General features: G+C 47.2%; 1 protein-coding gene across 1 annotated transcript in view; it reads left to right on the top strand.

The window, feature by feature from the left end:
- Positions 1 to 23770, top strand: part of LOC123772747 (gamma-aminobutyric acid receptor alpha-like) — a 204458-nt gene that overhangs the window by 125926 nt on the left and 54762 nt on the right. Inside the window, exon 4 of the mRNA XM_069303704.1 lies at positions 17561 to 17643. Within this exon, the coding sequence (XP_069159805.1) occupies positions 17561 to 17643 (83 nt within the window). The remainder of the gene's footprint in view (positions 1 to 17560; positions 17644 to 23770) is intronic.

Here is a 23770-nt window from a genome sequence, read left to right as displayed (position 1 = left end):
ATATTAAGTCTGATCACCTCACTGACTTCGGTCTCCTTGTAGGGACAGACTATTGTCATCGATTCATCGGTAGCCCTACTAAATATCAGGGTATAACCATGTTAAACTCTGCAGGAGGTAAATTACTCTCAGGCCCAGAATCAAGCCTGAGGAGACCTATGCCTGCAGATAAACAATACCAGTAGAAATCTAAATTTGTCAGCTGATTATATTTCTCCAGTAGCATTATACTAAGGAGATTACAGCTGACTATAGCAACAGAGGTTGATGTTAGTATCATCATTTGAAGCTGAAGATGAGTTCATGAGGCCTCAGTGGCAAATCAGTGAACAGTAGCCTAAAACAGCTACAAGTCACTGCGACCAATGTCACTGAACCCACTGCAGTCTCAGAACCATACTTTACTTTAATGATGAGCTATTCAATCTTCTGAATCAATTAACTAAATTAAACCCCAATAAATCTGATGACTGATTTGATACATTTATTATTTAATCAAGATGTATTCCATGGGCCTCAGTGTTTATATATCAGTGACCAGTTACCTGAAGAAACTTCAAGTTATAGCTAATGTCACTGATCTCACTGCAGTCCCTGAGTCTTACTTGACTGTAGTACTTGATCACATCCAGTCTTCTGGGTTAAATAATATGTAATTAGGCTTGAATATTAGCCTTTCAAGAGTTGACAGGGAAATGAAATCGCATTAGACTTCTAACCCCTGCAACTCTAGTACGGGACATCCGTCCTGTACGAACAGACACACAAATGTGTGATTACTAACTACTAACATCAAATTAATCTAATAATTCGAAGGAGGAGTATCGGTGTTCGTCTGTTCTAAAGAGGACTTCGACCCGTGAGCAGCCCCCTGGGGAATTATGTCGGAAAATCCGACACCATTTAATATATCATACAGATAAGAGCTGTGTTGTATAAACAAGTTACCCATAGAAAACGTAACTTGTAGTGGAATTACCATCTAAAGAAAACGGGATATCATCACCACACACTATTATAATTCACCACCTATTATGGTGGGAATTATTCTTAAATACATTAGTCTTTGGACTTTACCATCATAAAAACATCTTATATAAATTAACTTAATTATCAATATTAAAGTAGAGTAAATGTGACCCTTCTATCACTTTTTGACATCTGGACAAAGTAGGCCAGGCGTCAGTGGGGAAGGAGGGCGGCCATTGTTGTGTCACCTCCGAGACGTGTGGAGCAAATTTAGCTCCTATCATTCTGGACAATGTCGGCCAGTAACGTCAATAGGATGGAGTGTTAAACAGCCATTGTTGTTTATTGAGACAAGAGGCTCACACGGGAGCAAATTCGGCTCCTGTTAATTTACTTGGACGTAGTGTTATGGAAACCAAAGGTACCATCTCCAACACGATGTCTACAATCAAGTTAAGTGTCTATCCGAAACCCGTTTATCATTCATTTATGGCCATTAATGTCAGGATATAGGGTTAGCCGGTTAGAACGCGAAATCGCCTCAAACTAAAGGTAATTAAGCCAGGTCGGTTCCCACATCAAGAGTCTGTAGCAGGCACGAAAGTTGGGCTAGAGACGTCTGGGACGCCCAGTGAACCACATTCTACATATCAAGCGAGTAGCGACGGCCGGGCCGAATCTACTAGAAGTGAGGTAAGGGGAAGCTCTACTGGACTGAAAAATGGATCTATGGTGCCAGTGAGAAGAGGAACAGGATGACGACGCAGGTACTTGACTCCAGTACCCTGAAGAGGAGGAGGACAGTCCCTGCCGGGTGTGAGGACGGCGAGGACGCGCTACTACAAGGACGACTGAGAAACTTGTGAGTGTGTGGGAACTGATCAACGGAAGATCAGAAGCCAGGACCGAACCTCATCATCCCTCGCCAGAGGACGAGTCGGCTTCGTAATGGAATGAAGTAAGGTAGATAGTTATCCCTACCTTTACCCCCCTGATCTAGGCGAGCTAGGATATTCTGTATATCGTCAACATTTCTTGTTATCATTTATTGTCTATGTGATAGTGTTAGGCTAGGAGCCAAGGAGCTCATGTAGGTATGAATTGTGGTGGAACATAAATATGTAGATGCGGTGACGTTGGTGTATCTGCAATTGGTGGCTGGTTTTCGACAGGCCAGAAACGAACTTTGAATCGTCCAGCTGACCGTGTTGTCAGAGGTGCGAGGTGTGTTCCCACCAATCTGACAGTTGGACCCAGTCAGCTGCTATTGATGCCAGAGGAGTGAGGTGTGTCCCTGCCGGTTTGACAGTTGGACCCAGCCAGCTGATCGTATTGCCAACGACGCGACGAGAGAAGATTGCCACCATCGGAAATGTCCACCTGATTATTTCCTTATGCAAGTGTATATATATATATTTTATTCAGTAAACTTTTAATTTTACCAATGTGCTTGAGTGAGCCTCCATTCTCTAGGGCTATTTTGAGTCAGACCATTTATGTCACCTTGCACTGCACATGAGATTGCATCCTTGATTTAAGATAACTATGAGATCACTGACGTGTTGCTGGGACACGAGTATAAACACCCAGCTTTCGACCTTTGAACAGACTAGATAGAGATAGAATCTCCCAGTGTCAAGACGGGCAGGTTCAGGTGTGGTACAGGTAAAATTGTACCTCTCCACTCGCTAGGGGTATATATAAGGCCAGCCCTTAGTAGACTGGGGGAGCCCCGGGTCGAGTAGTGGCGCCAGGTACGGAGGGGCGAAGACCCGTAGGAGCGGCCCCCAACCAAATAAGGTAAAAGGGGGAGAGAACCTTGACAGTGGTGACCTCGCCAGGATCATCGAACAACAGTGTGGCAAAGGATTGCAAGTGCAGTGACGAGTGTACTAAGGTCGATACTGGTCTCGGTTTACACTGCTCACTAGTGTATTCCCTTGTATACGATTACTCAATAGCCCAGAGATGGAGGATGATAGAGTGAAAAAATTTATTGAGTCGAGGGACGAGCAGGCGCTGAAAGAGTGCACCAAGGCCCAGCTGCAGGTAGTGGCGGATTGCTTTGGTTTGAGGTTGAGGTCCTCCAAGGTGGCAGAGCGGCGGATTGAGATCATGGCTCAGCTCAAGGCCTGAGAGGAAGCCTCCTGGGAAGGACCATCCCAAGCACCTGCCAGTGTTGGTGGGAACTGGAGCGATGAAGGAAGCAGCAGGGGATCCAGCAGTAGTAGCAGGAGGAGTATAGAGCTGGAGTTAATGAAGATGCAGCTTGAGGTTCAGTTGAAGTGAGAGGAGCATGAGCACGAAGCCCAGCTGCGACGAGAGGAGCACGAAACTCAGCTGAAGCGAGAGGAGCATGAAGCTCAGCTGGTGAGAGAGGAGCATAAGCGTGAAGCCCAGTTGAAGCGAGAGAAGTGCGAAGCCCAGCTGAATTGTGAGGAGTGTGAAGCCCAGCTGAAGCGTGAGGAGCGTGAAGCCCAACTGCAATGAAAGGAAGGAGAAAGACAACTGCGACGGGAGGAAATAAAGGCGAAGGATGTCGAGTTGCGTCGGATTGAGCACAGGCTGCCCTCGATGCCTGAAATGAGAGGAGCGTGAAACTATTCCCTGAGGGTTATGAGAACACCAGTGTGGGGGTGGCCATGGTGACTACAGTGGGTGGCCCAGTGAGGATGCCCCTTCACTAAGCGACTTTAAACTCTGACTACAGCTACAAGATCCTAGTGGTGGGGGGTCTGCGCCTCAATGCCCAGGTCATTTCGGGAAATGACTGCTGTGGGGGATGTGTACTCCCAAACCTCGTTAAAGGTGAGGAGTGTTTAGAACACTATAGAAAGGGAGGCAGTGCGTTGGACTCCTGGGGAAACGCGAGGGAGATCGCTGAGGGGGCGTTCCCCGTGTGCGCGGTAATCCCAGGACAGTGTGTCTAAGGTGAAACAAGTGGATCCGGTCAGGCTGGAGAGGATGTGCCTGACAGCCTAAGAATCGATCGACTCTTCGAAGAACCCGGAGGACAGATGGAGAGTGGTGGGAACACGGATGAAGGAGTACAGATAACTCTCGTCAGTCCTCTCGAGTTGGATCACGCTCGACTGGGCGAGCTGCAGTGGGAGGAATTTCCCAAATTGATACGAGAGGCCGAAGGAGATCGCGCTGGACCCGAGACTGATACGCATTTCTACTTAGAAGGGGGGATGTTGATGAGGCAGTGGAGGCCAGTGAGGATGGAGGCCGATATGGAGGCACTAGGTTTGAAATGGCTGGTAGTGTTACCGACTCAGTGCTGAGGAGCAATACTGGATTTGGCGCACTCAGTGGACCCTGCAGGTCATCTAGGAGTAATCAAGATGCTGAACCGGAGCAGGGAACACTTCTATTGGCCGGGAAATTATGCCGACGTGAGGCGTCATTGCAAAAGGGTCTTCCTTGTCAGAAGGCGAGAAGGAACGTACCAGCAATACCAAGGGCCCCTCTGGTTCCTGTTCCTGCTTTCGGACAGGCGTTTAAGCACCTACTGATACACGGTGAGGGACCCTTGGCCCGAACGAAGAGAGGGAACAACTACTTGCTCACGATTATGTGCGCGTCAACGAGGTTTCCGGAAGTGTTCCCAGTGCGACAGTTAACATCGAAGAGTATTATGGGACAGCTCCAGCGATTCTTCTCTTGGGTGGGGATACCCAAAGAGATTCAGACTGATTGTGGGAGCGTGTTCCAATCGAAATGGTTTAGACAAACTATTGCAAGCTGGGGATAACCCAGATTCGGTCTTCGCCGTACAAACCGCAGTCGCAAGAAGCGATCGAAAGGTTCCACTCGACCTTGAAGACCATGTTAAGAGTGTTCTGCACCGAGCAAGGACCAGAATGGGATGAGGCCGTATATCCAGCAATATTTGAGATATGGGACGCAGTGGTGGAGTCTCTGGGATTCTCACCATTTAACTCGTGTATAGACACGAGTTGCATAGTCCCCTATCGATGCTGAAGGAACAGCTGACGTCGGGAGTGGCCATGAAATCAGTCGATGAATATGTGTGTAAATTCAGGGAACGACTTGGAAGTGCGAGGAAGTTGGCAGCCGAGCATCTGAGGAAGGCCCAAAGGAGGATGTCCGTGTGGGAACCGACCTGTGAGATTTATATATATTTAATTTATATGAATTTATATAGAATTTATATTTACGTTAATTTATATACTTCGATAGCAATTTGTATGATGCTAAGTGGACTGTATTTCTGCAATAATCTCACAAATCAATCCATACACATTAGGGGGGTTTATATTATATTTATATATATGCAGCCGATCAAACTACAGTATTAAACTACATATATCAGTATACATTGAGGAGGTTCCTTATCTTAATGTACAGTCAGCTTAGTCCACCAGATATAACTAGGATGTAGACACCAAATTATCCTCGTGTGAGGCTGCTTCCATCACCCAGTAACTGATATACCAAGCTTGCTTCCTCTTCTTGTTCCTGTCAAAGGGTGCTAGTTGTAAAGCCAGAATCCTAATATATGACCGCTATATTAGAGAAAACACTGTATAATGAATCAGATAAGGACCAAGGCTTAATTACCTCTTTTGAGTCGATCATTTGTGTTCTCAACGGTTCGCCCAATATCTACCTAACATTAATGGCCAAAAATGATTAGATAAACGGGTTTCGGAAAAACACTTCCCTTGTGATTGATGACAGCATGTTGATGATGGAAGACCTTTGGTTTCCATAACACTTCGTCCAAAAGAATTTATAGGAGCCGAATTTGCCCCACGACTCTCAGGTCTTAACAACAATAGCTGACCACTCTTCCTCATTGATGCCTGGCCTACTTTGTCCAGATATCAGTAACTGATAGAAGGGTCACATTTACTTTATTTTGATACTAATAATTAAGTTAATTCAAATGATGTTTTTATGATGGTAAAAGTTCAAAGACTAATGTATTTAAGAATAATTCCAACCCAATAGCTGGTAAATTTATAATAGTATGTGGCAATGATATCCCATTTTCTATTGACAGAAAATTCCACTACAAGCTACATTTTCTATGGGTAACTTGTGTAAACAATACAGCAGCAATATTATCTGCAGTTGCATTTAATATTATTAAATGGTGTCGGATTTTCCGACATAATTCCCTGGGGGGCTGCTCACGGGTCGAAGTCCTATTTAGAACAGACGAACACCGATACTCCTCCTTCGAATTATTAAATTAATTTAATGTTAGTAGTTAGTAATCACACATTTGTGCGTCTGTTCGTACAGGACGGATGTCCCGTACTGAAGTTGCAGGGGTTAGAAGTCTAATGCGATTTCATTTCCCTGTTAACTCTTGAAAGGCTAAAATTCAAGCCTAAATACATATTATTTAACCCAGTAGACTGAATGTGATCAAGTACTACAGTCAAGTATGATTCAGGGACTACAGTGAGATCAGTGACATTAGATATAACTTGAAATTGTTCAGGTAACTGGTCACTGATATATAAACACTGAGGCCCATGGAATACATCTTGATTAAATAATAAATGTATCAAAATCAGTCGTCAGATTTATTGGGGTTTAATTTAGTTAGTTGATTCAGAGGATTGAATAGCCCATCATTAAGGTCAAGTATGGTTCTGAGACTGCAGTGGGTTCAGTGACATTGGTCGCAGTGACTTGTAGCTGTTTAGGCTACTGTTCACTGATTTGCCACTGAGGCCTCATGAACTCATCTTCAGCTTTAAAATGATGATATTAACATCAACCTCTGTTGCTATAGTCAGCTGTAATCTCCTTAGTATAATGCTACTGGAGAAATATAATCAATTGAGAAATTTAGATTTATATTCGTATTGTTTATCCGCAGGCATAGGTCTCCTTAGGCTTGATACTGGGCCTGAGAGTAATTTACCTTCTGCAGAATTTAACATGGTTATGCCCTGATATTTAGTAGGGCTACCAATGAATCGATGGTAGTAGTCTGTACCTACAAGGAGACCGAAGTCGGTGAGGTGATCAGACTTAATATTATCTGCCAATTTTATTCCTCTATTTCTCAGGAATTTGGCTGTTGCTCTCAGACCTTGAACTTCTAGGTCTACTGGTATTTTCTCCACCACAATGGCTTGTACTTGACAGACGTACCTGCTTAAACGTACTGATGGTTTAGTCATGGTGACTTGTTAATTGGATAGTACTAGCTCATAAATTGTGAGCAAGTACTGATGGTAGCCTAGGGTAAAATTCTGCTATCACTAGGCTATAATCCAACCTCTACTAGAGGTTAGCACATAAAATTAATACACATTATATATATATAATCGTACACACTAATGATTTGAGTGATAAACCAATGTACCTTTAGGTTAGCTCTTCTATATCACCCTAGGATGGTATAAATACTAATTAATCACTCAAAGGTGTAATGATCATAAGTATATTATTATATATACAACTCAACTCGAGTTGATAACAATTATACCCAAAATAGGGTCTGCACCATTCATTGATGGTGCTAGGTTGTTCAATATAGTACAACTAGACTATGGTAATAATGGGACTAGCATGAACAATAAATAGTTCAACTAGTCAATGGTAATATCCTACCTTCTTGTGGGTTGGCAATTAGTAAATATTATATTGTGAAAGTAGTGCAATATATATTAAATAATTCTCTATTTTGGAGAAATAATATACACAATTATTGATGATAGCCTCTTAATTAGCCTCTATGAAACTTCTAATATTATCTAGAAGTATTAAATATTATTAGTGACCTCGCGAAATTAACTCCACAAAATTCGTGGATAATCTTTCGCGAAATTAACACCACGAAATCTGTGAACAATCTCGCGACGACACAGCCACTAATTTGGCTGGCTTCAATATAAGCGCTGTCATCTCACGGACTAACACACCACCACATCTCTGGGTGACCATGAAACCGCTGAATAGGCTGGACTGAGCTGGGGGCTCGTGAACTCGCTCGAGGGAGGCTGCGCTGCCGTCTTTGACTGGCAATATTGTTATTGTATAAATCACACTGCACTAGTATATTTAATGAATCCACTGGTTAACTGGTTCATCCGGTACTAAGATGACCAAATAATCTCAGTTCAAAGGACCAAATAATGTGGAAACCGACCTGTGAGATTTATATATCTATAATTTATATGAATTTATATAGATTTATATTTATGTTAATTTATATATTTCGATAGCAATTTGTATGATGTTAAGTGGACTGTATTTCTGCAATAATCTCACAAATCGATCCATACACATTAGGGGGGTTTATATTATATTTATATATATGCAGCCAATCAAACTACAGTATTAAACTACATATATCAGTATACATTGAGGAGGTTCCTTATCTTATTGTACAGCCAGCTTAGTCCACCAGTTGTAGGATGTAGACACCAAATTTCCTCGTGTGAGGCAGCTTCCATCACCCAGTAACTGATATACCAAGCTTGCTTCCTCTTTTTGTTCCTGTCAAAGGGCGCTAGCTGTAAAGCCAGAATCCTAATATATGACAGCTATATCAGAGAAAACACTGTATAATGAATCAGATAAGGACCAAGGCTTAATTACCTTTTTTGAGTCGATCATTTGTGTTCTCACCGGTTCGCTCAATATCTACCTAACATTAATGGCCAAAAATGATTAGATAAACGGGTTTCGGAAAAACACTTCTCTTGTAATTGATGATGGAAGACCTTTGGTTTCCATAACACTTCGCCCAAGAGAATTTACAGGAGCCGAATTTGCCCCACAACTCTCAGGTCTTAACAACAATGGCTGACCACTCTTCCTCACTGACGCCTGGCCTACTTTGTCCAGATATCAGTAACTGATAAAAGAGTCACATTTACTTTATTTAGATACTAATAATTAAGTTAATTCAAATGATGTTTTTATGAAGGTAAAAGTCCAAAGACTAATGTATTTAAGAATAATTCCAACACAATAGCTGGTGAATTTATAATAGTATGTGGCAATGATATCCCATTTTCTAATGACAGAAAATTCCACTACAAGCTACATTTTCTACGGGTAACTTGTGTATACAACATAGCAGCAATATTATCTGCAATTGTATGCAATATTATTAAATGGTGTCGGATTTTCCGACAGTGCGATTGGTAAGATCGAAAAACCGTCCCAAGGGAGTTCTAGGTTGGGACCCGGGTGATGGTGCTACTACACAGAAAGAGCAAGGTGACTGAACCGCGCTTTGAAAACCATACAGGGTTGTGAAGCATATCGGCCAGGTGAACTATGAAATCAGCAAGCTGGACCGACCCAGTAAGATGTAGGTGTGTCATATAGATCGTCTGAAGCCTTATTTCCAGGAAGAAGGAAAGGCCACCGTTTGGAACGGGACGATGCGACTAGAAGGAGAGGGGAGAGCAGTTATGTGTATAAGACTGAACCAAGAATTACCAGTGGAAGAAGGAAAATGGGTCCATGCTGATGGTACTCATCTTTCCAACACCGAGAGTCTAGGAAGCATCGAAGAGACGTTACAACATCTGAAAGGGAAGCAGAGGGCCGAATAGATAACCATTTTGAGGGCGAATGAGTCTCTTTTCACAGACGTACCTCGACGCCACAGGAGTATGATGCACGAAGTGGAAGTGAGTGGTGATAGGCCGATTGAGCAAAGTGCTTATCAGGTCAGCCCGAAGAAGAGGGAGCTAATGAGGAAAGAAGTGAAATATCTTTTGGCGAAAGACCTAGCAGAGCCCAGTAACAATGAGTGGAGTTCGCCTTTTTTGTTGGTAAGGAAGAGGGATGGGACATACCGTTTTTGTACGGATTATCAGAAGGTAAACGCCATCACTGTGTCGGATTCTCATCCGATTCCCCACATGAATGATTATATTGACCAGGTAGGCAACGCCAAGTACGTGTCGAAGGTCGATCTCCTGAAGGAATATTACCAGATATCATTGACTCCGGAGGCGAGGAAGATTTCTGCTTTCGTCATGTTGGACGGGCTATACCAGTACAAGGTGCTGCTGTTTGGATTAAAAAACAGTGGCAGTTGCTTCCAGAGAATGATGAACGAGGTGCTTTGGGAGGCCGAAGGATGCACTGTGTACATAGATGACATCGTGGTTTACGCCAACAGTTGCGAAACATATTTGGTCCGATTTAAGAAATTGTTCAGGAGGCTTGAGGAAGCGAACTTGATGGTGAATCTAGCGAAAAGCGAGTTTGGAAAGGCTCGTCTGGAGTACTTGGGGTTCATTATAGGACAAGGAGAAGTGACCCCGGTTGATCAGAAGGTGACAGCAATCAAGGAGTACCCCGTGTTCAGAACAAGGAAAGAATTACTTCGGTATCTGGGAATGATAGGCTACTACAAGGGGTTCTGTAAGAATTTTTTCACCATAGCCCACCCTCTGACGGGTGGGCTATGTTGTTGTTATCCAAGAATAAGAGATGGAAGTGGGGGAAGGCCTGCCAGGAATCTTATGAAAAGACGAAGAGCCTGTTGACAGAGACCCCTGTTCTGATATCCCCAGACTTCTCGGCGAGATTCATACTGTATGTCAACGCCAGTGACGTGGAAATAGGAGCCATGTTGGCCCAAGAAAGGAACGAGGTACACAGACCAGTTGCCTTCTACTCGAAGAAATTTGTAAAGTACCAGCGTGCCTACAGTACCGTCGAGAAAGAGGCCCTAGCTTTGGTCATGTTTCTAAAGCATTTCGATATATATGTGGGAGGAGGTGCGCGGCCTTTACTAGTATCCAATGACCATAAACCATTGACCTTCCTGTACAAGATGAAGAATTCAAACCAGAGGTTAATGAGATGGGCGTTTCTTCTGCAAGAATATTGATTAGAGATAAGGCACATTAAGGGAAAAGAGAATGTAGTGACAGATGGCCTTTTCCATGTTCACTGATCAGATATGACTCTTATTTTAAAGGGAGGGGTATATGATGGTGTCCCTCCCCTACATTTCTCCTAACCCAGCTTAAAGAGTTATATCGCCATAACCTGAGCGTTCTCTGATATCCAAGGTACATTTTCATATGTGTGAGAGTGTGGAGCGTTATCAGGTTGGCTGTAAAATTGTCATTTAAGTTTGATTATGCAAGGGCTTACGCCCAATTGAGGCACAAGATGGCGCCGAACCATTCTGTTTCCCGCCAAAGCGTCGCGGCACCTGAATGGCCAGGTAAGGTCATGTGCCAGAAGTGACCAATAACGAGGGCCCTCGGGCTGTGACATAACGAGGCGGAGAGCTCTCGGGGGTGGCTGGCACCTGGACGGAGAGAGTACGTCACGGATCATCACAGAGAGAGGATGCGTTCCAGTGACCTCCAGATCTAGAGACCAGAGAGCCCCTACAAGTGGATTTAAGCATCGCTCTGATACTGCAGTGGCAGGGTTCACCCCTTTCCACCCTGTGGTTGGGGTCGTCTCAGAGGTCTTAGCCCCTCAGTACCGGGCGCCACTGCTCTCCCTTGGGCTCCCCCAGTCAACTAAGGGCTGGCTTTATACACCCCCTAGCGAGTGGGGAGGTTCAAACTTCTTAACACTCACTCAAACCTGCCTGTCCTGACACTGGAACGCTTTCTTCTTCTTCATCTAGTCTACTCAGGTCGCCAGCAGGGTGTTTATGCTAGAGACCCAGCATCACGTCAGTGGTCTTAATGGTTATCTCGATCAAGGATGCAATATCACGTGCAGTGCAAGGTGTCACTAATGGTCTCATAAATATACATAAATATAGCCCTAGAGAATGGAGGCTCACTTAAACTCCTCAGTTAGTTTAAAAGTTTACTGAAGAAAACATATATACATTTACAAATGACATAAATAAATGTCTATGTTGGAATCATTCGCTGGCGGCCACGTTTCTTGATGAAACGTCTTTGGCAAAAACCTCTTTTGGAAAAAACCAGAGAAGCAAAGGAAGAATCTGTGGTTTAATAGGGAATGTATGAAAGCAAAGGAGCTGAACAAAAGGGCATGGAGGAACTTCCGTAATAACAGAACACCAGAAAGTAGAGAGAGATACCAGAGAACCAGGAACGAGTATGTCAGTGTGAGAAGAGCAGTTGAGAAAAGGTATGAAAATGATACAGCTAATAAAGCCAAGACCGAACCAAAGCTACTACACAGTCACATCAGGAGGAAGACAATAGTGAAGGAACAGGTGATGAAACTTAGGGTGGGCGAGGACAGGTACACAAAGAAAGACAAAGAAGTGTGTGAAGAACTCAACAAAAGGTTCCAGGAGGTCTTTACAATAGAACAGGGAGATGTCACGGCGCTAAAAGACGTGGCAGCAAACCAGGTGACCTTGGATAGGTTCGAAATTACAAGAGATGAGGTCAAGAAGCACTATTGGAGCTAGATGTGAGAAAAGCTGTTGGGCCGGACGGAACCTCGCCATGGGTATTGAAAGAGTGTGCAGGAGCACTTTGCTTACCACTCTCCATTGTGTAAAGTAGGTCACTGGAAACGGGGGACCTACCAGAAATATGGAAGACTGCTAATGTAGTCCCAATATACAAAAAGGGTGACAGACAAGAGGCACTGAACTACAGGCCAGTGTCCTTAACTTGTATACCATGCAAGGTGATGGAGAAGATTGTGAGAAAAAAACCTAGTAACACATCTAGAGAGAAGAGACTTCGTGACAACCCATCAACATGGGTTCAGGGAAAGTAAATCTTGCCTTACAGGCATGATAGAATTCTACGATCAGGTGACAAAGAAAAAGCAAGAAAGAGAAGGGTGGGCGGACTGCATTTTTTTGGACTGTCGGAAAGCCTTTGACACAGTACCCCATAAAAGATTGATGCATAAGCTGGAGAAACAGGCAGGAGTAACTGGTAGGGCGCTCCAGTGGATAAGGGAGTACCTAAGCAATAGGAAGCAGAGAGTTACAGTGAGGGGTGAGTCCTCAGACTGGCGTGAAGTCACCAGTGGAGTCCCACAGGGCTCTGAACTTGGACCTATCCTGTTTCTGATATACGTAAATGATCTCCCAGAGGGTATAGACTCATTCCTCTCAATGTTTGCTGATGACGCCAAAATTATGAGAAGGATTAAGACAGAGGAGGACAGCTTGAGGCTTCAAGAAGATCTGGACAAGCTGCAGGAATGGTCGAACAAATGGCTGTTAGAGTTTAACCCAAGCGAATGTAATGTAATGAAGATAGGGGTAGGAAGCAGGAGACCAGATACAAGGTACCATTTGGGAGATGAAATACTTCAAGAGTCAGAGAGAGAGAAAGACCTGGGGGTTGATATTACGCCAGACCTGTCCCCTGAAGCTCATATCAAGAGGATAACATCAGCAGCATATGCCAGGTTGGCTAACATAAGAACGGCCTTTTAGAACTTGTGTAAGGAATCTATCAGAACATTATATACCACATATGTCACACCAATCCTGGAGTATGCGGCTCCAGCATGGAGTCCATATCTAGTCAAGCATAAGACTAAATTGGAAAAGGTTCAAAGGTTTGCCACCAGACTGGTACCCAAGCTGAGAGGTATGAGCTACGAGGAAAGACTACGGGAATTAAACCTCCCTTCGTTGGAAGACAGAAGAGTTAGGAGGGACATGATCACCACATTCAAGATTCTCAAGGGAATCGACAGGGTTGATAAAGACAGGCTGTTTAACATAAGGGGCACACGCACTAGGGGACACAGATGGAAACTGAGTGCCCAAATGAGCCACAGAGATATTAGAAAGAACTTTTTTAGTGTCAGAGTGGTTGACAAATGGAATGCATTAGGAAGCGATGTGGTGGAGGCTGACTCCATACACAGTTTCAAGTGTAGATATGATAGAGCCCAATAGGCTCAGGAACCTGTATACCTGTTGATTGACGGTTGAGAGGCGGGACCAAAGAGCCAGAGCTCAACCCCCGCAAGCACAACTAGGTGAGTACAGGTCTTAGCCCCTCAGTACCGTGCGCCACTGCTCGCCCTTGGGCTCCCCCAGTTAACTAAGGGCTGGCCTTATTCACCCCTAGCGAGTGGGGAGGTTCAAGCTTCTTATAACTCACTCAAACCTGCTTGTCCTGACACTGGAACGCTTTCTTCTTTATCTAGTCTACTCAGGTCGCCAGCAGGGTGTTTATGCTTGTGTCCCAGCAACACGTCAGTGGTCTTAATGGTTATCTTGATCAAGGATGCAATATCATGTGCAGTGCAAGGTGTCACTAATGGTTTCATAAATATACATAAATATAGCCCTAGAGAATGGAGGCTCACTTAAACTCCTCAATTAGTTGAAAATTTACTGAAGAAAACATATACACATTTACAAATGGCATAAAGAAATGTCTATGTTGGAATCATCCGCTGGCGGCCGCGTTTCTCGATGACACGTTTCTGGCAACACGGTCAGCTGACTCGATCCACTCCCCCGGCGTGGGTACACACCTCGCGCCTCTGGCAGTGCGATCAGCTGACTGTTCTAGCTGTCAGAACGTTGTAGTTTCCCACGCCTCCAGCGATGCAGTCAGCTGTGCGTTTCAGAGTACTTGCTGGCTCCTTGCATACCAACTACCCTTCCAGGATCACTAACATCCCCGCCTTAATGTTCACACACACCACCTCATGCCTAAATGAGTTTTTGGCTCTTAGCCTAACGTCCTGTCACTTAGACAATAAAATGATAAGTGGAAATATTCACAACATATAAAATACTCTAACTCGCCTAGTTCAAAAAGGGGTAAGGGAGGGACAATTATCTACCTTATTTCACTCCAACCACAAAGCTGACTCGTCCTTTGTTGAGGGATGTTGACGTTCCTGGTTGCCTTCGTGGTAATGCGTCCTCGCCGTGCTCACATCCAGTGGGTACTGCCTTCCTCCTCCTATTCTCTGGGGTACTGGAGACAGGTACCTCCGTAGTCGTCCTTCACGCTCCACACTGTCGACTCTTCACAGTCCAGCACAGCTTCCCCTCGCCTTAACTGCAAGTAGATTTGGGCCCGGCCCTAGCTTCTCGCTTGATGTGCAAGACGTGGTCCTCTAGTGGGCGTCCCAGACGTCACCAGCCCAACGTTCCTTCTGCTGCAGACTCTTGATACGGCTATTGGCTCTTCAATCCGGTCCGTCCTTGCCTCCGGGCACTCCACGGAAGTTGGATGGCCTCCCAGACTGTCTACAGAATCGAAGCGGGGCTGAAATCTACTGTAAGGGCTCTCTAGGTCCGGAGCTCGCTCGAGCTCGTCTTCCCTCTCTGACGGCTCGAGACGTACTGTCTTCCCGCCCCAGGCGCCAGCCGCCTCGCGCCTCTCCGCCTCATGACGTCACATCGCCCGAGGGCTCTCGTCATTGGTCACTTGCGGCACGTGACCTCACCTGGCCAATCAGGTGCTGGGAAGCGTCAGGACATCTTGGCGGGAAACAGGATGGCTCGTCACCGTCCTGTGCTTCAAAAGGCGTAAGCCACTTGCATTTTCAAACTTAGCTGGCCACTTTTCAGCCAGCTACATCACGCTTCACGCTTTCCCATACATGAAAATGTTCCCTGAACATTAGAGAATACCTAGGCTACTTAGGTATGACTCTTCTGATATGACTATGACTGACGTAGGAAGAAATACAGGGGTGGACACCGTCACAGCAGACATCCCGTGGAGTGCCAAGAAGCAAGGATTTGCCTGGCTAGAGAGTCAAGAGCTCTACTATCAAGAGTCTGTAGCAGGCACAGACGTTGGGCTGGAGACATCTGGGACGCCCAGCGGACCCCATTCTACATATCAAGCAAGTAGCGACGGCCGGGCCGAATCTACTGGAAGTGAGGCAAGGAGAAGCACTACTGGACTGCAAATTGGGTCTATGGTGCCAGTGAGAGGAGTAGGAGGGCGATGGCGCAGGTACCTGACTCCAGTACCCTGAAGAGGAGGAGGAGGAGGACAGTCCCTGCCGGGTGTGAGGATGGCGAATACGCGCTACTACAAGGACGACTTAGGAACTTGTGTGTGTGTGTGGGAACTGATCAACGGAAGACCAGAAGCCAGGACCAGGAACCTCATCATCCCTCGCCAGAGGACGAGTCGGCTGCGTAATGGAATGAAGTAAGGTAGATAGTTATCCCTCCCTTTACCCCTCTGATCTAGGCGAGCTAGGATATTCTGTATATCATGAACATTTCTTGTTATTATTTATTGTCTATGTGATAGTGTTTGGCTAGGAGCCAAGGAGCTCATGTAGGCATGAATTGGCGGTGGAACATAAATATGTAGATGTGGTGTCGTTGGTGTATCTGGAAATGGTGGCTGGTTTTCGAGAGGCCAGAAACGAACTTTGAATCGTCCAACTGACAGTGTTGTCAGAGGTGCAAGGTGTGTTCCCGCCAATCTGACAGTTGGACCCAGTCAGCTGCTATTGATGCCAGAGGCGTGAGGTGTGTTCCCCCTGGTTTGACAGTTGGCCCCAGCCAGCTGATCGTGTTGCCACAGGCGCGAGGTGTGTGCCCGCTGCTTGACAAGTGGACCCAGTCAGCTTACCGTGTTGCCAGAGACGCGACGAGAGAAAGTTGCCGTCATCGGAAATTTCCACCTGATTATTTCCTTATGCAAGTGTATATATATTTTAATCAGTAAACTTTTAATTTTACCAATGTGTTTGAGTGAGTCTCCATTCTCTAGGGCTATTTTGAGTCAGACCATTTATGTCACCTTGCACTGCACATGAGATTACATCCTTGATTTAAGATAACTATGAGACCACTGACGTGTTGCTGGGACACGAGTATAAACACCCAGCTGGCGACCTTTGAACAGACTAGATAGAGATAGAATCTCCCAGTGTCAAGACGGGCAGGTTCAGGTGTGATACAGGTAGAATTGAACCTCTCCACTCGCTAGGGGTATATATAAGGCCAGCCCTTAGTAGACTGGGGGAGCCCCAGGACGAGCAGTGGCGCCAGGTACGGAGAGGCGAAGACCCGTGGGAGCGGCCCCAACCATATAAGGTAGGAGGGGGGAGAACCTTGACACTATGCATGTACACCTGCTTAACTATATGCCCCCATTACATACACTTTCATCTTACACACCTGTCCACATGCTACACATTCTCACCTAACCTTACACCCCTGGCGACCCAGAACGTCCCAGTAAACACAGAACGTCCTGGGAGATGCAGAATGCCCTGGGAGACTAGGCACGGCCGCTCGTGGAAGGCCTCCAACACCCTTTGAGACGTGACTCCTGCGCCTACCTGTGACAGGTGTGCCCACTGGCAAACCTGTCACAGGTGCTGTGGACGGTCTACATCTCAATTTACGCTACTGAGCCGGTCTCCTCTACCTCTGGCCTGCCACCTGGACCTGTATGTATGATGACTTCGTTTCTCGCATATCAGCGATCAATCCCCGACGGTCCAGGTGGTTGGGCACCATTCATTCCCTCGGTTCCACTCCAGTTCCTTCTCCTTATGATCATCCCATGTGCTAAATAGTCACACTGATTTAGAACTTTCTGTTCTTATTGTAGCTCTTAGTTTGTCTCATATCCCAAGTGCTACATAGTCACACCGGCTAAGTACTTACTTCTGACAGTTGCCTCAACCTGCTAAACCTCTGCCACAGGTTGACGATCAACGCCAACTGTCCCATGAACCTCCACAACTTCCCCATGGATACTCAGCGGTGTCCTCTCCAGCTTGGCTCCTGTGAGTGTTCCAGAGTGTCCCAGAGTGTCCCAGAGTGTTCCAGAATGTTCCGGAGTGTTTCAGAGTGTTACAAAGTGTTCCGGAGTATTGGCTCACTCCGGCTTCTACCTCATGCAGGCCATCTTGGGGCAAGTGTCCGGGGTGGGGGGGGGGGCAGGGGGTCAGTTGTAACCAATTTTAAGTGGAGATCGGCCATATGTGGCCAGTAGAGCGCGTCTGGGAACACTCCGCCCACAGGTTCGGACCCTCATCAAGGCTCCTATTGATTGGTTCATTTGATATATCACGTTATTGTGATCTCTGTGTGTAATTGGTATGTTATACTGAGGCTCAGATAAACATGCATGAATGAATGTATGTATGTATGTATGTATGTATGTATGTAAGTATGTAAGTATGTATGTATGTATGTATGCATGTATGTATGTATGTATGTATGTATGTATGTATGTATGTATGTATGTATGTATGTATGTATGTATGTATGTATGTATGTATGCATGTATGCATGTATGCATGTATGCATGTATGCATGTATGTATGTATGTATGTATGTATGTATGTATGTATGTATGTATGTATGTATGTATGTATGTATGTATGTATGTATGTATATATGTATGTATGTATGTATGTATGTATGTATGTATGTATGTATGTATGTATGTATGTATGTATGTATGTATGTATTGTTACGGTGCCCTCTCCTATTTCTTTCGTTTGCCGGCTTAAAGAGTCATATCAGCTCTCCCTACTGATTCTCTGAGGTTCAGGGAGTCTAATGATATATGTGGCGACCAGACTGGCTGCCATTTAATGGAAGGAGGTTATATTATAAGTTGTAAATAAAGGAAAGTTGGCGCCCTGATATAAAATGAAACAGTATCCCCTACGGCAGATATGACCTTGTGGAAGGGACACTATGCCAATCGCGGATTGGCCGACGTAGGTCGCGGGCGACAAATCAGGGCCCGCCATGACGTCACCGAGTGCCCCGGGCGGCGCCAACGTGAGAGTTGTTCTGACCGTGGAAGCGACAGGACGCGCCTCGGTCTGCTCTCAAGAATTGGAGGCTCTGCAAGCCTTGTCCAGTGGATTGAGCTGACCATCGCCGCCAACATAGTTATTGGAGACCCTGCGCTTCTGGGAAGCCAAAGAGGAACCAAGTTCAGTGAGCAGAGAAGTGCCCAAACTTGGAAAAATAGTCGGCGACGACGCTGGGCGGCGCCGCTGGCTGGACGTTGAGGTCTGGAAGGTGGGCGAGCAAGCCAGCTGTGACTGGGGTCACATCCACTGAGAATCTTGGAAGGACGACACAGTGCCTAGGGCAAGGAGCGACGCCCTGTGGGAGAGGCGAGTGTGGGGAAAGATAGTGATTAGCTCAGCGCCCATCGATGAACCAGGATTGGGGCAGCTGAATCTCAGGGATTGGAACGGCGATGACGCGAAGGCTTCACGACACCTGAGGACCTGTGGAACGCCCTGGATCGTCGAGGATCGACCCAAGGAAGCGTGGGAACCTCACACCATCGAGGGACAGGCGTCGTGAGCCAGGAGTGTAAGGTAGATCATTTTTCCCTCCCATTACCCCTTGTATGAGTAGGCTAGTTAGGCCACAATATTTACTCGTGTATGTGGCAGCAAGACTTTATTACCTTAATAGCAGAGTAGGCTGCAAGGCAGCTTGTGTCCAGGACTGTCAGAGAGGACAGTGTGTATGGATGGCAGGACAGTGAAGAAGAGGTGCCGACGTGGTGAAGAGGCCCTCCTGTGAGAGTGTGAGACTCCGGTCTTCCTGCCCAGTTGAAGGAGAGTTGGAGGTCGTGGAAGAAGAGGCTGACGATCTCCAGACTCATCATCCATATTCCATATTCATGTATTACTTGTGATTGTGTGTGTGTGTTCATGTAATTTGCGTCAGTAAATCCACACATTTTATTACTGTGTTTGAGTGTGCCTCCATTTGTGATATTTCTCTATGAGCATACATTTCTGGCTACAAACGATATATGATACACCCACTGAACTGCATTGCTGGGGTGCAGATATAATAACCCAGCTGGCGACCTTGCTAAGAGGAAGATAGAGAAGACAGGCGGGAAAGGAGTTCCTGCAACCTTTTTTTTGTCTGGCAGGCAAGACTCAGGGAGGTTATGGTTATAGGTAAGCCTGAGTCTTCCTTCACTCCCCCACGGGTCTAGGCCGGAACTGTTAGCAGCAGTTTCCCCGTGGTTGACTGAAGGGCTTCCAGGGTGAATCAGTGGCACCCCTTTGTGGTGGAAGCAAAGACCTGCGGAGGTGGGCATTGTTGGTCCTATCTTGTGTGACCAAGGAGACTCCGGTGGATCCAGGGAGTCGGAGGGGCTGAGTATTTGGGCCCTTTGAGCCCCTGGCAGCCGAGTGTTAGCAGAGCCCCGGACCGCCCACCCCCACGTGACAAGAGAACTGGCGACCTTGCCAGGATTCGAACCCCGGTAGCCAAGAACTGGGAACCTCGCCAGGAAGCGTGGATCAAGCTACAGTGTGGACCAAATTTCAAGACAAGTGTTGCCAGGGTACTAATACAGTGTGGCCAGTGAATTCGGTGGTACTGTTACTCAACCGGCTAAGGGACTGAAACGGTGAAATTAGTGCCTACTAACTTGTCTGTGCCGTCGTGTATGCTTGATGATATAGAGATGGAGGAAGACAAAGTAAAGAAATTTATTGACACAAGGGACGAGAGAATTTTGGAGGAGTGTACCAAGGCCCAGCTCCAACAAGTGGCAAACCACTTTGGGATCAGGTTGAGGACGACTAAGGTAGCAGAGCGAAGGATAGAGATCATGGCACAGCTCACAGCTCGAGAGGAAGCGACGGGAGAGGAGCCATCTCAAGAGGAGCTGTCCCGAGGAGAGCCGTCGCAAGGTGAACCGTCCCGACTAGGGCCTCCCCAAGCGCCTACCAGTGTGGAGAGAATTCACAGTGAACATGGGAGCAGTGGAAGGTCCAGCTGTAGTAAGAGGAGCCTGCAACTGGAAATAATGAAGATGCAACTGGAAGCCCAGCTGCGACGAGAGGAGAGAGAAGCACGGCTGCAGCTGCAGCGAGAGGAACGTGCGGCTGAGCTGCAGCGAGAGGAACGTGCGGCTGAGCTGCAGCGAGAGGAACGTGCGGCTGAGCTGCAGCGAGGGGAGCGAGAAGCTCGGCTGCAGCGAGAAGAAGGAGAGAGACAACTGCGACTGGAGGAGATAAAGGCAAAGAAAGAAGTCGAATTGCGTCGCGTTGAACGTGGTCTGCCCTCACTACCTGCACGGCGGGATGACCTCAAGGTAAGGGAACGTGACTTACCTACGTTCGAACCACAAGAAGCTGAGGCGTTCTTCGAACACTTTGAACGGATAGCGACTCTGAAGGAGTGGCCGGAAGATGATTGGGCTGCTCTGGTCCAGGGCAGGTTGACTGGAGAGGCCCGGGAAGCCTATAACATGCTGGACCTAGAGGAGTGTACTAGTTATGACGCGATTAAGAATGCGGTTCTCCACTCATTCCGGCTGACTCCGGAGATGTACCGGAAGCGGTTCAGAGAGTGTACAAGAGCGTCGGGAAAGACTTACGCCGAGACCGCCAGGGATATGGAACGGAAATTCCTACGATGGTTGAAGGCGGAGGAAGCGGAGTCGGTGGATGATATCAAACGACTGATAGTGATGGAGAAGTTTATGTCAGTGCTCCATCCTGAGTTGCGAGTAAGGTTGAGAGAAGCAGGTATTAAGGACCTGAAGGCTGCAGCGGACCGAGCCGATATGCTGGAGGAGGCACTACATATCAGGAAGGAGGGGCCGCCCAGACACTCGCCTTACCCCAGATCGGGAGGGAACCTTAGGAGTTCAGGAGGAACGAGGACGGGTGGGGACTCTCCCAAGAGTAGTGTGCCCGATGAAGTAACGTGGTTCAAGAGCTCAAGAGACGCGGGGAGGAAGCCCCAAGCTGTGAGCAGTGGACCTAACTCGGGAGCAAGTGCTGCAGTCCCGGATACGACGACAAGGAGTCCAAGGAGGACACAGGGGACGTCTGCAAGTGGTACCGCCAGAGTGACTAGCGAGTGGCCGCCCAGGGGAGGCAGCCGATGCTACAACTGTGGCGTGAGAGGACATTATGCCCGCGAGTGTGAGGAGCACCAAAGGAATGTAGGATTAATGTTGGAAGAGGAGAGGGTGTTTGTTCACACCCCATATTATAGTGGACCCAACGTGAATGGTTGGGAAATGAAGTTGGGTGAACATCCCTTCGTTTTCGAGGCCAACGTGAAGTTTGGAAAGTCAGACCCAGTGGAGGTTGCCGTGCTTCGAGATACGGGTGCTGACATAAGTATGGTGACCAGGAGTATTCTCCCCAAGGAATTTAATGATTCACCTGTGGGAGTGATGAGGATACGCAGTGTGGGGGAGGAATACAGGTTGCCACTTCACGAAGTACAGCTGATTGCCGACTACGGAGTCGAGAGAGCTATAGTAGCTGTAGCCCCTAAGTTACCCCTAGAGCATGTACAGATGGTGCTGGGTAATGACCTCGGAGGAGGCAGGATACAACCCGATTGGGCCAGGAGTGCCTATGTTTCAAGCAGCGGTACAACCCTGCCAGGTGAGGTATCAGTCGCTCCAAATAATGGTGAGGAAGCCGACTTCGCCAGGGAAAACGTCGCCAGAGACGACGACAACGAGGGCGAGAGTGCAGAGAGGTCGTCGGAGGTTGTGGAAAACCCCGACGGGGACCTCCGACTAAGCCTGATGATGCGTGTGGAGGAGTGGCGAGGAGCAGCTGTACAAACGCCTGGGGCGGCGAGGAGGCTGCAGACCGCACTCCCTCCATACAGAAACGTGAATAAAGTAAGCTCAGTGGATGAGCGAACGGCAGTGAGGGGCAGAGTGGAGGAACCACGACGCAGTGCACCCTATGCCGGCCAGATGAATAGTGGTAGGTGCAAGATGAACCACCGTGGTGAGGTGAGCCACAGGGAGGTGGAAGAGCCCAACCACGAACCGAAGAAGACGTCTGCAGGGAAGAAAATCTCATGGAGGAGTGAAGATGTTCGTCGGGAGCGAAGGAGCGAGTGGTATAGGAAAGGCAATACGAAGAAAGCAGGGAATAGGTACACCCAGGGTAGGCGCCAGCCTAACCAGAGGGGCATTGGGCCATCGCAAAAGCCTAGTGTGGAAGAGAGGGAGCTGCTGGATGGAGTACAGGTTACAAGTGCCACTGTGAGGAGACAACGCACCTACGGGAGAAGAGGAACCGAGAAGAGAGAAGATTGGCGAAGAGGAGATCATGGGAGGAAACATGGAGTACCTGTAGGACGCAATGGAAATGCAAGACTATCTCGGAGTGCACGACGCGGTGGAGGCGCTGCATGCACCGAATCTTACAGTGGTAACGAGCCGTGGGAGTACACTCGTAGCCACGGAGAGAGGATTTCTTGTAGGTGTTCAGGGAACACCCGTCACACCCGGTACTATGCGAGGTGGAGATACAATGAGGCAAGTGACTGGCAAGGTGGTACGAGCCACGTCACCAACTGGAGGAGTGACACTTCAGGAACGGAGGGAGCAAGAGTATAGATTGCCCTCTTGAGTGCTGCTCTTCCGATATGACTCTTATTTTAAGGGGAGGGGTATGTTACGGTGCCCTCTCCTATTTCTTTCGTTTGCCGGCTTAAAGAGTCATATCAGCTCTCCCTACTGATTCTCTGAGGTTCAGGGAGTCTAATGATATATGTGGCGACCAGACTGGCTGCCATTTAATGGAAGGAGGTTATATTATAAGTTGTAAATAAAGGAAAGTTGGCGCCCTGATATAAAATGAAACAGTATCCCCTACGGCAGATATGACCTTGTGGAAGGGACACTATGCCAATCGCGGATTGGCCGACGTAGGTCGCGGGCGACAAATCAGGGCCCGCCATGACGTCACCGAGTGCCCCGGGCGGCGCCAACGTGAGAGTTGTTCTGACCGTGGAAGCGACAGGACGCGCCTCGGTCTGCTCTCAAGAATTGGAGGCTCTGCAAGCCTTGTCCAGTGGATTGAGCTGACCATCGCCGCCAACATAGTTATTGGAGACCCTGCGCTTCTGGGAAGCCAAAGAGGAACC

Source organism: Procambarus clarkii, chromosome 50, assembly GCF_040958095.1.
Source record: "Procambarus clarkii isolate CNS0578487 chromosome 50, FALCON_Pclarkii_2.0, whole genome shotgun sequence".
NCBI lineage: Eukaryota > Metazoa > Arthropoda > Malacostraca > Decapoda > Cambaridae > Procambarus > Procambarus clarkii.
Note: the sequence above shows the minus strand (reverse complement) of the source record. Positions and strands in the feature narration are given on the sequence as shown.